Source organism: Xenopus laevis, chromosome 1S (genome assembly GCF_017654675.1).
Source record: "Xenopus laevis strain J_2021 chromosome 1S, Xenopus_laevis_v10.1, whole genome shotgun sequence".
In the NCBI taxonomy this organism is placed as follows: domain Eukaryota; kingdom Metazoa; phylum Chordata; class Amphibia; order Anura; family Pipidae; genus Xenopus; species Xenopus laevis.
Window position 1 is genome coordinate 129,424,585 of NC_054372.1, and position 17,031 is coordinate 129,441,615.

General features: G+C 36.7%; 1 protein-coding gene across 2 annotated transcripts in view; it reads left to right on the forward strand.

The window, feature by feature from the left end:
* The window catches only part of rabggta.S (Rab geranylgeranyltransferase subunit alpha S homeolog), a 30,898-nt gene extending 14,298 nt beyond the window's left edge, over positions 1 to 16,600 (forward strand). For both annotated transcript variants that reach the window (XM_018243892.2, XM_041580171.1), the window contains 6 exons: positions 2,295 to 2,383; positions 2,983 to 3,071; positions 4,695 to 4,811; positions 4,903 to 5,016; positions 6,831 to 6,918; positions 15,620 to 16,600. In XM_018243892.2, the coding sequence (XP_018099381.1) occupies positions 2,295 to 2,383; positions 2,983 to 3,071; positions 4,695 to 4,811; positions 4,903 to 5,016; positions 6,831 to 6,918; positions 15,620 to 15,777 (655 nt within the window). In that variant the 3' untranslated portion in view covers positions 15,778 to 16,600. The remainder of the gene's footprint in view (positions 1 to 2,294; positions 2,384 to 2,982; positions 3,072 to 4,694; positions 4,812 to 4,902; positions 5,017 to 6,830; positions 6,919 to 15,619) is intronic.
* Positions 16,601 to 17,031: the final 431 nt, after the last annotated feature.

Consider the following 17,031-nt stretch of genomic DNA (forward strand, 5'->3'; position numbering starts at 1 on the left):
TTTGCTATGTGTTAGTATTAGTTTTCCATTAAGTAAGGCAGTGTTCAAAGTGCAAAAAATTACCACAATGTGCCATTGTTTTTGTACCTTGCATACCTGCCTGTCTTTGAATTGTCACTTTGCAGGCTGCCTACCAGTGCTTACATGCGATTTCAATACAAAGCAATCTGCAGGAGGTGGTTTATGAAAATGAAGCCCCTTAAAACAACCCAATGTTTCATTACCTTTATTGCTTTCTACAAGGCTCCTGATGTGTTTATAATTCTTTCACAAGAAGCCAGAATATATAATTAGCTCAGCTTGCAATTTTAGTCTTGCCTTAGTATTGCTTAGTAGTCTATCTGAATCTCAGTTATTGGACATTTTTATTGTACAAAGTGCGATAAATCAACCTATTTTTCTACAGTTAGTTTTACTGTAGGCTGGCAATACGGAAGAGGTCCCTTTCTGATGCATGTATTTAAAGCAACTGGTGTCTAGTGTTTTTATTTTTAACCAGTTATGTTGCAATTTTGAGTGTGCCATTACTACCCAGTGGTCTCAAATAACCAAAAACTACAGAAAAATCAAACTAAGGGAGGGCCAACAGAACCACAGAGGATAGCACTGAAATCGAACCACATTACATAAGATGCAGCACACAGGTGCCCCCACCTCCATGAGCAGTGTCCAGTAATTAGTTCTGATATATATACCTTAAATTTTATTCATGCACCATAGCACTGAAAATATAATAAAACAGCACAATATGCATTTACTGGTATGGGAATATATCCCTAAACACACATCAAACTGGCTGTGAGCTGGGCTAATGGATAATGTCTGTAAACTGCTATGGAATAGGTCAGCTTTATATAAATAATACATATTTATTTTTAAATAAAATCAATTTGTGCATAGTACAGGGACTACTTCTGCTGACTATAATAATAATATCTCTCTGTACGGGCTATAAAAAACTGAGATTTCCCTGTTTGAGAAAGTGCCATTTATTGCCTATCAAGCTAGTGAACCTCGGCTTTTTTTAATGGGAATATAAGTGCAAAAGGAGTCCTGTATGAGTTTATTAGGAGCTTGTGACAATTCTGACAAACTTAAAGAAACTTGGGAAGACGAAAAGAAAAATACTTTTAGTATAGGCTAAATGTTTATTTTTTTGTCAAAATAATATCTGCGTACCAGATGGCCCACTTTCCATTAAAGTCAATTGGGGGAGGTGTAGGAAGTTTGGAGAGAAATATGCTGGTAGAAAAACAAACAATAGCTATAAAGTTATATAAAGTATAAACATTACACTGGTTAAACCATTTTAAGGTAGAGATGGTGGCAGCATGCTTGTGTGACCCTCCAAGGTTTTTTTTTTTTTTAAATCATTTTTAATTATTTTCTTTTCCAATAAAACCAGCAATAAATGTATTTCTGAAACAGTGTGAATTTCAGCACCAAAAAAGAAATAAAAGAAAATTTAAAAAAAAGATAAGCTAACCAAAATATAAATAACATTTGTGTCCATGGGTTGATAATATTTATTGTGACAGCTTATAGCATAAAGTCAGGCATTGGAGATGGAAAAGAAAACTAGGCAAAATATTGATTCTAAGAAAAATCTGAAATAAGGCCACTATATTGGATACACAGGTTCCATATTTTTCTAAAAGTATCTATCTTATCCATGGTGATGCTAGTGAGTCGCTCCATAACAAGATATTTGACCAATCTGGTGTTAACCTGTTGAATTTCTAAAGAGAACTTTTTCCAAGCTTTTGCAATGGTCTGCTTTGCTGTAAATATATTTTGGATAAGGACCGCAATAATCCTCCAAGGGTTTTTTTTATGCCCTCCAATGTTCATTGGATCCAGCAATTTCTTCATATTTTTTACTATATGAGAAACCTACGTATATGCATATTTAACTGTTAACTGTATACCCAAAATATAGGAATATAAGAAGTGAATAATTGGTCCCATGACCATAGAAAGACTATTAACTGAAGTCCAACCATTTTTTTATGCTGGTTCTGGAACTGTAAGGTGATGTCAGACATCATAATATTTTAAAGCAAGGGGGTATATTATTTTCTTATTAATACACAGTTATCACTCATATTAACAGCTTATCATATTTATATGGCAGGGTATTCATGACATTAAAGATTAAATAAACTCTATAACCCCAAAGGGGTTTATGTTCCATGTCTGTGTTTTAGATTTTTCTCAGTCTCAGCCATTTTTATTATGACTCGTTTTTTTAAAGCATTTCCCCAACATGTCTCATTTATTTTTCTTCCTCACAGTTTGGATCTGTCAGAGGGAAAAAGCAATGTCTTGCAACAGGAGCTAAAATCTTGCAAGGAGCTTCAGGAATTGGAACCTGACAACAAGTGTATGTTTCGGTTTAGTTTGCATTAGCAATGAATCTATTTACTTTCACTACCTACAACTATCTTGTTAGAATCTTTAAAGAGATAATTGAAGATCTAAATTAAAGCACGTGACATATCTTAAATATCTAGTTCATATAGAATGTTTTGTATGTATACATGTGTTGCCTGTACTGGTTTATATGTACTAGTGTGGCACAGGAAATGTTGACCAGTGCAACTGAACTGCACTGGTATCTGCCATGTACCCCAGTAGATATATTGTTTTAAGAGACTGCTCTGATGTTATTCTGCTTAGGAAAAAAATGAGAAACCTTTCTCTTTGCTAAGCAGAAGAACATCAGAGCAGCCTCTTTCTTTCTCCTGACAACTTCCTTGACTACTTCGTGGTGGGAAACTGACCAGCAGGTGGTGCTGCTGTAATAAAATTCGTTCATATTAACAGTACATGTATACTTTATTATCTTGGAATTAAAACAAAATAAATTTTGAATGTACATTGCAAAAGTGCTTAGAATAGCCCCCTCATCAATTGTACATTCACTTAAACTATGTTCATTTAAGTGAGAGCTCTTTGTCTTTCCCTTTTTCCATTTTCTAGGGTGCCTGCTGACTATTATTCTTCTAATGCGAGCTCTGGATCCCCTAGTCTATGAAAAGGAATCACTTGGCTACTTTGAAACACTGAAGGTAAAGGAAGAATTGCCTTTGGTTTGTTAGTGTATTAAAATACATTCCCTATTACATTCATATTTTAAAACCTGAAACTTTTTGTATCATACATGGATTTTTCCTTCTCCATGTGCTGCAGCTGTCCTGTTAGTTGTGGGGTTAATGCAAAGACCCCACAACCCCACAGGCTGGAGCTTCCAGGCCTCCCATAAGCTTAGTATAATGGTAGCAGTGCGAGAAGAAATGGAGCAGAAAGGTATATTGGGTGGGGGGCTGGGGAGAAGGCAAGGGATGTTATTTAATCTCTTATTATTATGTCAACCAAAAAAATTATTGCAAATTCTTTTTTATCATGTTAGTCAGGCAATATTAACTTTAATTACACTGTATGAATTATTTGAATCTTGTTTCCATCAGTCTGGGAATTCATAATTATAGCAAACAGACAGGAGCCATTTTGTGGACACTGTTATTAAGACAAGCCTTGCATGATCTCAGAATCTTTTTTGTGCACCAGAATGGGGGACCTGATGTCCATTCCTATGCACTGGCTACACAATTAAATGGTTAAGAGAATGGGGGAATGTGGGGAGAGCAGTGACATCTAGGAAGTGCTGAATGGAAAGTGAAAGTAATTGCCTGCCCCACCTCTATGCCTAAGGCATAGAGGAGGGGCAGCCAATATTTGATTGACAGCAGAGATTTTTAAATGTTTACAGCTATGAACACTTTAATAAAAAAAAGAATTTGGATTTCATGTTTAATTTGATTATATTATTATATATACTGCTTTTTATGTCTGGGTGACAGGTCCACCTTAAAGAACAATACCGCTGTAATTTTATATGAAATTATTCTGGCCCAAAACTCTATACATAATTCAGGATTTGACGTGTTGTAGAAATCTGCATTTTTGAAAAGTAGAATGTTAAAATATGATTTTTGTTAGGGCAACTAATAACCTAATCTAATAAAGGATACATATGAAATATCTCAAGATTTGCTTGATTTCTGCCTCTTATTAATGAGGCAGAGAAATGCCAGTACCAAGTAGTGTATGTTTTAACATCATATACAGTAGGCAGACAATGTTTCTACTATGATCAAGATGAAAATAATATACCAATGTGCCTTATTACTGAGAACATTTTGACTTGCTGATGCCTATGCTTATGCATAACCCACTGGCATAATTCTGCCAGCAGCAATGTACCACATACCCCTTGTAGACTCCCATCACCACTTGCCACAGAATTTTGGGGGCAGATACCACTTGTATTGAGGTGATCTTCATTCATATAAATAACAGGAGTAACTGGGGGAGGGGGATATTGGGCATTTACTCCCAAGTATATCAAAAAAGTGCAACTTCACCCTGCCTTTAAAAATGCTTTAGAAATTAATGGAGAGTGGCAGAATTACACTTAGTGGACTGTTGGATGTCTAACTTCACTCTTCAATAAATATACCCCTATGTGCCTTAAGCATAAGGTTTTCTTTGTTCCCACTCAGTGTACATTCCACATTTTCACACATAAATTTGTTATTCATCGTTGTATTTACTTTCTGCTCCTTAGAATTTCGAGTCCAGATTACAAAAGCAAACAGAGATGCATTCAAACAATGCTTTCCTTTCACCAGGTTGTTGACCCTATGCGTTCTGGTTATTATGATGATCTGCGCAGCAGATTCCAAATGGAAAATGCCATATTGAAAATGGAGTATGCGGAGTCATTCATTATTGATCTCTCAAAGAAGGTAAATGTGAATTACAGTGAAATATGCAAGAAGAGACAAACAAATTTAAGATAAACTGTAACAGAATATGTGCATTTGTATATTTAATTAGGATCTTACAAGATTATGTCACTTGGAGCATCTGGGAGAAGTCACTCACATGAATCTCTCGGCTAATCGGCTCTGTGTTCTTCCTAGTAACTTGTTCATGTTACGACGCCTTCAGGTAATGGGATTACTTGCTCAATTTTTGCTTGTTCACTTTGTAATAGAACTAAATACATGAATTTAAGCTTTGGGCGTTATTATGCAGAATCTTAAAGGGATGTTGTTATATTTTATTTTGAAATCTGGCATGGGGTTAGAAATTTTGTCAGTTGCCCCAGTCATGTGACTTGTGCTTTAATAAACTTCAGTCACTCTTAACTGCTGCGCTGCAAATTGGAATGATATCACCCCCCTTCATTCTCCCCCCCAGCAGCCCATTAGCGAGCAATGGGAAGGTAACTAGATAACATCTCCCTGGTAGATATAAGAACAGCACTCAATAGTAAAAATCCAGGTCCCACTATGACACATTCAGTTAAATTGAGTAGTAGAAACAACAGCCTGCCAGAAAGCAGTTCCATTCTAAAGTGCTGGCTCTTTCTGAACATGACCAGGCAAAACCTGAGATGGCTGCCTACACACCAATATTACAACTAAAAAAAATACACTTGTTGGTTCAGGAATTACATTTTATATTGTAGAATTTATTTATTTTATATTCAATTTATACTGTACTTTACACACCTGGATTACCTCAGAGACACTCTGATATCTGTACTAGCTGTAGCCACGTTGTCTCGTCTCACTGTGTATTCGTATACTGCTGAGATGACAATAAAGTTTACTTTGAATTTGACTTTAGAGTGAATTATTTGCAGTGTAATTTAGAAATAAAAATCATGACAGAATCCCTTTAATTTCCAACCTAAATAACTGGCAGTTGGAACTTTCACAGCAGGAGACAGGTGATAATTATTTGCAGCTTACATTATCTCTGCCTTCTATTTTTTTTCCTTCAATAGCTGAGAGGTGGCAGCACTGTGTCACTTTGGAGAAAGATCTACGTTTAAGTGTGTGTGTGTGTGTGAAGAGAATTAGTCTGATATTTAGTGATGTGGGTATTAACATGATGTTGAAGCAAGGGTCATAGCTGCGCCCACTGCTGTTAATGTTGTACACTAAAGAAGGAAAAAGTGCAACGGTAAAGGGAATGTCAATGTATGAGAGGGTTTTCCAGGTTCTGTCTGTGCACGATCATACGTCATGTCATATACATGCATGTGCTATATACATCATTATTGTCTTTTATGAGACAAGTGTGCACCAGAAATGCATATTAAAAAGAAATACACATTTATATTTTAAAGTGCTCAGAGCTATGACACACTAGTGTTGCAAAAATGTCTGTAAATATTTACTTTTTTACTAGTATCCTTGACCTGACTTTTAGTACCTAATTTCATCAGTATAATGCACTGTAAGAAGGTGCCTTAGTGCATATAAGCCCTTATTTACTACTTTATTAAATTCACTATATGGAGAGGGACTCTTCAAATATGTTGAAATTTTCCATTAATATAGAATGGGTGGACAGAGTAGACTGTTAAAATCCACCCATATTCTACTAACCCTTATAAATCAAGCATTTATATTTACTGCACATTTTAGTGAGTAGTTCATATTAACGCCAAGGTCTCAGTGAAGTGAGAAGGCAGTATGGAGGTGCTTGTAAGCTCGTTTAGTTTGTGATCTTAGTGTAGTGACCAACTGTATTTTTTTTATTTCCGGCATCTTTTTAGGGAAAACTGCAATGGAAGTGCTGTATGATGCCTGATCATAGTTTCCCTTGACAATAAGAGCATACAGAGCTGCTTTAAGCCACACAGCCCACTGCTTTCTGTTTCATTCCCACTGAATTGTTGTGAGAACATAGCACTGGTCTCAGATGTTTTGTTAGAAATGCACAGAATCTTGCTTTCTTTTATTTTCCAGGTGCTTGAAGTCGATAATAATGAAGTTGTACGTCTAGAAGGTTTGTGGAACTTGCCGCAACTGGAAGAGTTATCATTGCAGTGCAACAGTATCCTTTATTTGGTCTATTAATCTGGTTAACATGCTCCTGAATTTATCTTTCTAATCTGAAACTTTGTGCACAGTTTTTGGATTATATTAGTTTGACAGTAGTTGGCTAATCTATTCCATCAGTATGTAATCTACAGCCTTTCACCTGTACAGACCAGGGGTTCTGCATTCTATATAGTGTGTTGGTTTTCAATTTACCAGGGGGAGACTTAGGCTCCTCTACAACAAGCAGTATTAAATCAGGCCCCCTGATCACAATACTGTTATCTCCCCCCCATTTTTTTATTTTAAATGGTAAATAAAGGGGTTGCTCACCATTAAGTTAAATTTTAGGATGATGTAGATAGTGATATTCTGAGGCAATTCGCAATACGCCTTCATTTTATATTATTTGTGGTTTTTGAGTTATTTCGTTTTTTTATTCAGCAGCTCTCCAGTTTACATTGTCAGCAATCTGGTAGCTAAGGTTCAAATTACCCTAGCAACAATGCATTGATTTGAACAACTGGATGGGATCAGTTACCCAGCTTTGAAAGCTGAAGAGAGTCAGAAGAAGGCAAATAATTAAAAAAAAAAAAACATTACAAATAAACAATGAAGACCAATTGAAAAGTTGCTTAGACTTGGCCATTCTACATTCTATAACATACTAAAAGTGAACCACTCCTTTAAAGAACAAGGACCTGGTGTGGTACAGTCAATAACCCAATACTAATTTACTCCCTGCTTCTGTTGTGTCTCTGCTATTTCCTTTGGTCTTTTTTGGTTTGCCTTTCATTCTATTGTATCTCTCTTTTCCATTTTCTGTGCTTGTGTAAATCTTGTTGTTTTTCTTGTCTTTCTCCCCTTCTTGATCTCCCAATTGCGCTTTGTAACCCTTTCACCTTCTATCCTCTTTTTTTCTCTTTCAGCTTTTGCTGTCACTTTCTACCCACCTATGTTTATTTTTGTCCTCAAATGTGCATTTTAGTCCTCTCCAGCCTTCTGTTATGCCCTCTCTTTTCTACCTCTCTTCCATTCTCCCTGTCACCACATTCTACTCTTCCCTTCTTGTTTATTACCCAGCTTTCTTCTTCCAGTTTTGCTCTTCCCATCCATCTTCTGCATAATTTCTCTTTGCTCTCTCACTGTTTGTTTTTTCTTTGCCTTCCACCTCTTAATGTTTTCTTCTGTTATTTTTCCCTATACCCCCTGTACTCCAGTTTGTCTTTTTCTACTTTGCCTTCCTCTTCTTTCCCATTATCTGTGCCATGTTCTTGACAGCTGTTGTGAATCTTCCAGACGGGTCCCTTATGTTCTCTCAGGCAAGGGCAACATATTAGCCATCACAACCAGAACAGAGAGGCTGAAAAGCCCTGTTCAAATTAATATACTGCTCTACATTCATCGTTTCAGCACTTGTTTTACGAAAACAGCATCCTCTGACAGCTGATGGTTGGGAATGCTAAGACTCTTCTATGTTTGAAAGTCAAATTATGTAGCAAAATGTTCTACATCTGCTGAACACCAGAGGCTGATATCAACTGAAAAACGTTTCACTGAGAGGAAATGAAGCCAATTCATTGTAAAATTTAGACTTAAAGAACAGCAACCCGAAAATAATTTTGCCTAATAAAAGAAAACACAATTCTAAGCCACTTTGCAATATAAATTTATTTCATGTTTTCCATGGTTTTAAGTTATTTGTATATGTATTGCTATTGAAAGTAGTGTTTGTCCCTTTCTATTCTCTGCCCTGGCTTTTGAAACAGTGTAACACAAGCCAACCGATTGGCTTTTGCAACATTGTTTAAAAAGTAACAAGCAGGAGTTAAGCAGATGTTGTTTTCAATAGCAAATACATTTACAAATAACTTTTGAAGCACTAACAATTTTAAATAAACTAATATTGGAAAGTTGCATATAATCGTGTTTTCTTTTATTAGGCAAAAATATTTTCTGTCCTTTAAACTTTCATTTAAACATTTAAAACTGTAGGCCCTTAAAAAACACAATTGTGTACTATTTGGAGTCAGTAAGTTTTGTATAGCGGAAATCTTTGCGCTAAAGCAACAATCTCATACTGTATGTGTATTGTTTTAATGATTCTCATCTTCTGCAGCCCTAAATTTGCTTCTTAACATGGCCTTTATGCTTGCTGTGTTTACAAGTATGTAGAAGGAAGTACTTTAAGGAAGTACTTGTTTTAGCGTGACCTCCACATTTAAAGGGACAGTTGAGTGTATAAAAAAAAAGAATAAATAAGCAGGAATTTGTGTATATTTTGTTAGACATCCAGTCACTCCAGCCTTTATACATTACATTTTTGCAAGGTCGGACTGGGCCGGTGGGCCCCAAAAGAGCCAGGGCCCACAGGGTGTTTTCCTGGTGCCACGCTGGCCCAGTCCAACCCTGAAAAATGTAATGTATAAAGGCTGGAGTGACTGGATGTCTAACATAATATACACAACTTCCTGCTTATTTATTCTTTTTTTGTTTACGCTCAACTGCTCAGACCTGCTCCTGCATTACCTCTATGGTCGTGCTGCTGGTAAAACTTGAGAACTGCTGCCACGCCTGTAAAACTTGCGCATTCGCACACATGCACACAGGAAGGGGGCAATGTCAATGGCGGCAACACAGAGTTGTTTGCTCTGGGCCCCCCAGTCCGACCCTGAATTTTTGGCTAACTATATTAGAAACATTTTTTGTATTGCACATTATTATATCTATTTAGCCAATTTTTATTTGGGGGTGGAGGTTGGGAAACAATCCCTTCAGATTTTCTCCCTCAAAACAGAGACATGGATTTTGTGGTTTCACATTTATTTATTAGTTTGTGGGTTGTGGCACAATAAATGGGGTATACTCCCCTGAGCATTTATTGGGTGGTATCTTGATTGCTTTACATTTCTCTTTATTGTACATATGTCATGTCCTAGTAAACTGTCCTAAGTGTTGCTGAGTTGCCAAAAGGGAAAAAGAAAGAGACGGGGAGGGGGAATTCAATAGAGGAAATTGCCAGTGTTGGACTGGCCCACAGGGATACCAGGTAAACTCCCGGTGGGCCAAAGTGTTAGTGGGCCCTTCTGCTCAGCCAACTATTTGCCTTGTATGCCTATACAACAGCAATTGCCCAATTTCTATACAAGAATAAAAGGAGGATGAGACTGATGATAATATTTGAGGAGAAGTGATTAAAAGAATAAAGAAAGTGAATGACAAAGAAGGAAAAATAGTTTGGAGAGTGGGCATGTGGCCATAAGTTTTCTGGTGGGCCCCAGGCATCCCAGTCCGACACTGGACCCTGCAGTCAGGGCCCCGCGCTGGGTCTGCTTCCATTATAGATACTCCAGTGTGTCCAGTGACCAGGCACCTCTAAAATATCAAATCTAACTTTCATATCCTAGATAACTTCAGTCATATCCATCTCTTATTTCCAGAAAAGCTTTAAAAGATGTAAAGTACAAAGAATACATGCAGGACTCTCATGTTACTATGAGACACGTGCAAACTATGGAGTGTGAAAAGCAAAAATGTTATATAAAGATTGTCACATTTATTGTACTGTGCATATCCATTGCATGGTCCATTAGCAGCAACCAGACCACCCCAAATACAGAATCAATACTGAGCATTTTCTTTATTGTAAACTACCTGCTCAGTGGGCAGGTAACAACATGCTTGGAAACACCCAGTGCAACATTACCCTTAAAGAGATACTGACACCAGAAATTAAACCTATTTTTATATCTATCAAAACATTGTGTTTAAATGCTATCTCTAATTTTGCCATAAAAGTATTTGCAGATGCTTTTAAATTACCCATTTGATCCTCCGTGTTCCTCTATAAGGGGGCTGTCATATTTGAACTTCAGTAGTCTGTTAGCATTAGAAACTCTAATTAACAAGTTGAGAAGGGACAGTCAGGTTGGCAAAACAGTCAGGTTTAGGAACTTCAAGTAACAATTAATTACAAAAAAAGACCTATCAATGAAAAATTATCAACATGAGCTACTTTTAATGTACATTAATACTTTGAAGAATATTTTTTTTAGTGACAGTATCACTTTAAAGTGTTTCCAGTCTGTTGTGTGTTAGAAGAATTCTAGCTTTATTCTAGTACAGGTTTGGGATCTGTTATCTGGAAACCCGTTATCCAGAAAGCTCTGAATTATGGAAAGGCTATCTCCCATAGACTCCATTATAATCAAATAATCCAATTATTTAAAAAAATATTTCCTTTTTCTCTGTAATAATAAAACAGTGCATTCTACTTGATCCTAACTAAGATATAATTAATCCTTATTGGAAGCAGAACCAGACTATTGTATTTTTTTAATGTTTACATGATTTTTTAGTAGACTTAAGGTATGAAGATCCAAATAACGGAAACATCCATTATCCGGAAAACCCCATGTCCTGAGCATTGTGGATAACAGGTCCCATACCTGTAGAACCTACTATACTCCAACAGGAACAATATATTATTAATTTTCTTGTAAAATTCTTTTTTATCTTGATACCAAGGCAATAGCTGATGAAATATCAAATACAGAGCTAAACATGTAGCTTAAAGTAATACTGACACAAAAAAACAACTTTTTATAATATGAATGTACATTAAGGGGCTGATTCACTAAGCTCGAGTGAAGGATTCGAATGAAAAATACTTCGAATTTCGAAGTATTTTTTGGGTACTTCGACCATCGAATTGGTTAAATTCGTTCGAAGTCGAACGAAATCGAACGAATCGAACGAAAAATCGTTCGACTATTCGACCATTCGATAGTCGAAGTACTTCCCCTTTAAAAAAAACTTCGACCCCCTACTTCGGCAGCTAAAAGCTACCGAAGTCAATGTTAGCCTATGGGGAAGGTCCCCATAGGCTTGCCTGTGATTTTTTGATCGAAGGATTTTCCTTCGATCGTTGGATTAAAATCCTTCGAATCGTTCGATTCGAAGGATTTAATCGTTCGATCGGACGGAAAATCCTTCGATCGATCGATCGCAGGATCAGCGCTAAATCCTTCGACTTCGATATTCGAAGTCGAAGGATTTCAATCCGAGGGTCGAATTTCGAAGTATTTTTAACTTCGAAATTCGACCCTTAGTGAATCGGCCCCTAAATGTTACGTATAGGTCATGTTGATAATTTTTTGCTGAGAGGTTTGTTTTTGTAAGCAATTGTTAGTTGAAGTTTCTAAACCTGACTGTTTTGCCAACCTGACTGCCCCATCTCAGCCTGTCAGTTAAAGGTTCCAATGCTAATGGACTCCTGCTGCACAAATATGGCAGCCCCCTCATAGAGGAACATGGGGCATCAGAGAGGTAATGTGCAAATACTTTATGTCAAAGTTATAAGTTGCTTTCAAAGGCAATTTTATGAAAGATGTAAAAAAAGAGTTTAATATCACTTAATGTCAGTATCTCTAAGTATGGGCCACTTGGTATACTAATTAATTATGATTTTTTTTTAAAGCTAAAACGATGTTCTCCCATGTCTGAATGATGCCATTTTCAAAAGCAATAACTTGGTGTTGCCATTTTTGCTCTTTGCTCAGGAACAATTCTTTTGTACGTTGAGAATTTTTCTGTGGGGACACACCCTCAGGAAAGCTACTGTGTAGTGACTTGGCAGTCACAAGTTAGAATGCCCTTGGGAACAGAGACATAATCATTATCATTAACGATATTATTAATGATAATAAATCATATTCCACAATGCTGTATACTAAATGGGTGTATGCATTACATACAAGAAACAACCAAAAACCTATACAAGAGGCCCTGCACAGAAGAGCTTACAATCTAAAATGTCCTGACATAATTAAACTAAAGCTAGGATACATTTTCTAAGCTTCATAGATTTTCAGGAATAAGCATGTTAGTGTATTGCATTTGCACCTGACAAAGGAATATTATATTGTGCAGAGTGTGCTCTATTGCACTTGGACCTAAGAGAGAGCATCCTAGTTCCACTGAGGCCTATGGGATGGGCATCATTAATTGTTTATCATGTAAATGACCAGTTCAGCACAACCTTGTTTCTACAAACTGGAGACACTGTGTAAAATGTAAATAAAAAGAGTGGGATGATTTGCAAATGATTAAACCCAATATTTATTTTCAAACAGAACAAAGGCAACATATCAAATATTGAAACTGAGATTTTTTTTGTTTTGTATTTGCTTATTTTAAATTTGATGCCAGCAACACGTTCCAAATGAGTTGGGACAGGGGCATGTTTCCCACTGTGTTGCCCTCTTCTTTTAATAACCTTTGGGAACTGTGAAGACCCATTGCTGAAATTCTGAAAGTGAACTACAGCAATATATCTCCACAGTTCCCAAAGGACTTCAGCTGCTCAACAGTTCAAGTCTCATTTGTCGTGTTTTTAATTTCATAATGAGCGAAATGTTTTCTGTGGGTGACCAGTCAGCAGGCAATACTTATGTAATGTAATAGGCATTATCTTACTGAAATAATCAAATCCTTCCTTGAAAAGAATGTTGTCTGGATAGCAGCATATGTTGCTTCACAACATGTATATATTGTTCAGCATTAATGGTGCCTTCCTAGATGTACAAGCTACCCATACCACTAATGCACCCCAATACCATCACAGATGCTGATAACAAGCCAGAACATCCTTCTCCACTTTAGTTCAAAGGACACAGCATCCATGATTTCCAATAATAATTAACATTTTTTATTTGTCAGACCACAAGACAGTTTTCCACTTTGCCTCATTCCACCTTAAATAAGCTTAGCTGGATCATGCTATATTGGTTTCTTCTTTGCATGGTAGAGCTTTGACTTGCATTTGTGGATGCAGCAATAAATTGTGTTCACAGATAGTTGTTTTTGAAGTATTCCTGAGCCCATGCAATGATTTCCCCTACAAAATTGTGTCTAATTTTAATGCAGTGCAGTCTGGGAGCCCAAATATCACAGCCATCCACTACTGGCTTTTGGCTTTGTCCCTTATGTACAGAGATTTCTCTGAATTTTTTATGATATTATATACTGGAGAAATCCACAAATTCTTTGTACAGGTACGGGATCTATTATCTGGAATGCTCGGGACCTGGGATTTTCCGGATAATGGATCTCCTTACCTTAAGTCTACTAGAAAATCATGTAAACATTAAATAAACCCAATAGGCTGGTTTTGCTTCCAATAAGGATTAATTATATCTTAGTTTGGATGAAGTACAAGGTAATGTTTTATTATTACAGAAAAAAAGGAAATCATTTTTAAAATTTTGGATTATTTGATTATAATGGCCTCTTTGGGAGACTACTGTACCTTTCCGGGATTATGATCTTTCTGGATAATAGGTCCCATACCTGTAGTAAGCTGAGGAATGTTATTTCTTAAATTGTTGCAAGTGTTTCACAGATTGGTGTACCCCTCAATCATATTACAGCCCTGTTGCCAATTGGTGAGATGTTCCACTGGGTGTTTCTTGGGTGTTTTCTTGTACAATTACACAACTCTTCCAGCCTTTTGTTGTCTCTGTCCCTACTTATTGTAAACATGTTGCTGGCTTCAAATTCAAAATGAGCGTATGTGTAAATAAATATATATATATATATATATATACATTCACACACATAAGTAAAATTATATAAAGAGCCAGTTAACCTGCCTGTATGTTTTTGGTGTTAGGTGGTTCCCAGAGGAAACCCTTGCAAAAACAGGGAGAACATATAAACTCCATGGAGTGTCCAGAATTGAACTTAGATGGCCAGTGCTGCAGAATAAAAGTACTACCCATACGTTGTATTTAGAACATGCACCTCCAGCATTTCTCATTGATGGCAAATCTTGTTCCTAAAATAGATGCGTTAGCCTTCACATATAAGTGCTATATACCCTACCCTTTTACCTTTTTGGGTTCATTTAAGCACTCTTCCCCTGAATCACTCTTTTGGCTTTTGAAAGGGATTAGTCATGTGAACACCTTTAAGTGAAGTTGGCTGCTGGAAATGAACGGTGGGTTTTTTTACCTCAAAAGCAAAGATGTTAAAGCTTACACAAGGGTGTGATAATGTGCAATTTGTTAATGCATAAGTTAAAGACTTGTTTCAAAAAGAAGGTGGGTTTCAGTTACAATTTCAAGTAGGGATGCACCAGGGATCCCCCATATGCAAATTAGGGGTGGGGAGGGAAATCATGTAACTTTTTGTCACAAAACAAGGAAGTAAAAAATGTTTTCCCCTTCCCACCCCTAATTTGCATATGCAAATTAGGATTTGGTTCGGTATTCGGCTGAATCTTTTGTGAAGGATTCGGGGGTTTGGCCGAATCCAAAATAGTGGATTCTGTGCAGCCCTAATTTCAAGTGATAACATTTTACTGGTTTGTGGCATTCTGTGCAAACATTGATTTGGTGTTGCACCCAGTGGCTTAAATCAGGTGCTCTTTTTTGAATTCTGGGCTTATAGGCAAGTTTTTAAGGCACAAAGACCATGTGCGCTACCAAACAAAGCCTTCTGCGGGCTTCCAGTCCACATAATGCTACCAAGTAGCCAATCAACGCCCTTATTTGGTACTTCCTATGACCCTTTTTGTCATGCCTGTGTTGCTCCCCGACTCTTTTTTTTTTTACATTTGAATGTGTCTCACGGGGAAAAAAGGTTGGGGATCCACAAACACCTTCCTCTTTGTTTTGTGTTTATATCCCATGGTTTTCCTCAGCAAATTTCCTCAGAAATAAAGAATGTGTCTGATCTCCAACCACTTTCCAGCTGTCCTCACCTGTCAGTGCTCCATCTACAAGGTAATCCACTGTGTGAGAAGGCAGATGCACGGACTGAGTTGGAAGCCCTTCTTCCTCAAGTGAAAACAATCCATTTGTCTCTTATTTAATATATGAAATTCTAAGGTGATCATGTCAAAAATTCAACAAAACCATAAGTAGGAAAGGCTTTGTCCAGTTTTATTTTATTAAGATTCAGTTCAAAAATGTGTACAAATATTCTGTAATCTGCTCTACTGTTTTAACTTTTAGAGGCCCATTTATCAAAGGTCGAATTTCGAATTCATGTGAGTTTTTTTAATTCGAATATTCCCACAATTCGCCTGGGAGGTTATTTAACAAAAGATTTGAATGTCGAATATTCGATCGGATGGTTCAGACCCAATAATTCTAATCAAATTCAATTCTTACGAATCGAGTTTTTCTCCGAAAAAAATACTCGAATGTCAGGAAGGTTAGTAACATCTCCAAATGGTTCAACGGACCTGTGCCATTGACTTGTAAATGAACTCGGCAGGTTTTAGGTGGCAAATATTCAAATTAGGACTTTCCATCGTTGAGGTGTGATAAATCTTACATTCAAATTTACATTTGATTAAAGGGATTAAAATTGAAGTGTGTGAATTTTGAAACTCGAAAATTCGAATTTACTATTCCACCCTTGATAAATCTGCCCCTTCACTGTTAACTCACCTTGTATTTATAAAAATGTTTTTTTTATTTCGGTATTGTATTTATGCTTTAACCAACTGTGATCTGAGAAATCTTAGGGATCTTGAAAAATTTAATTAAATTATGAATGTAACCATGTCCCATTATCTTGCCTTTTAAATTATTGAGCAAACTCTCTTTGGCCAGGTAGAAATCCCAGAATGAAACGCTAGGCCAAGCCTTTTAATAAAGTGTGCCAAGGACAATCTGACCTAACACTTATTCTGTTTGTAGCGTCATTATTATTCTGCCACCCTAAGTGTTTGTAATTAACTTCCTTCTTCACTTCTTTTCAAGAGTTCTGTTTGTCTAGTACCTGAATGTAGACAAGCCAGTTTCACATAACTCCCAAATTGGAATGTCTATGATTTTGCCTATTCCCTAACTTACTATCCTTCCTCAATTCTTTCTTCATTTCATCTGTCACATAAGGAACTTTTTTTTTTTATTGGGAGGGACTGTCAAATTGGGGTTTATGGAATCTGTGACAATGTTCAATTGACTGGGTTTGGGCTTCTAAGTGTTTTTTGGGAGTAGTCAAGATTCTAGATTAAAGTCATTATTATAGGGCAATTATGCCTTAAGTAACCAAGCCTAGCAAGGAAGAGGGTGGCGATGCCTTCCCACACGTTACACCCTTGTAGAACTGCATA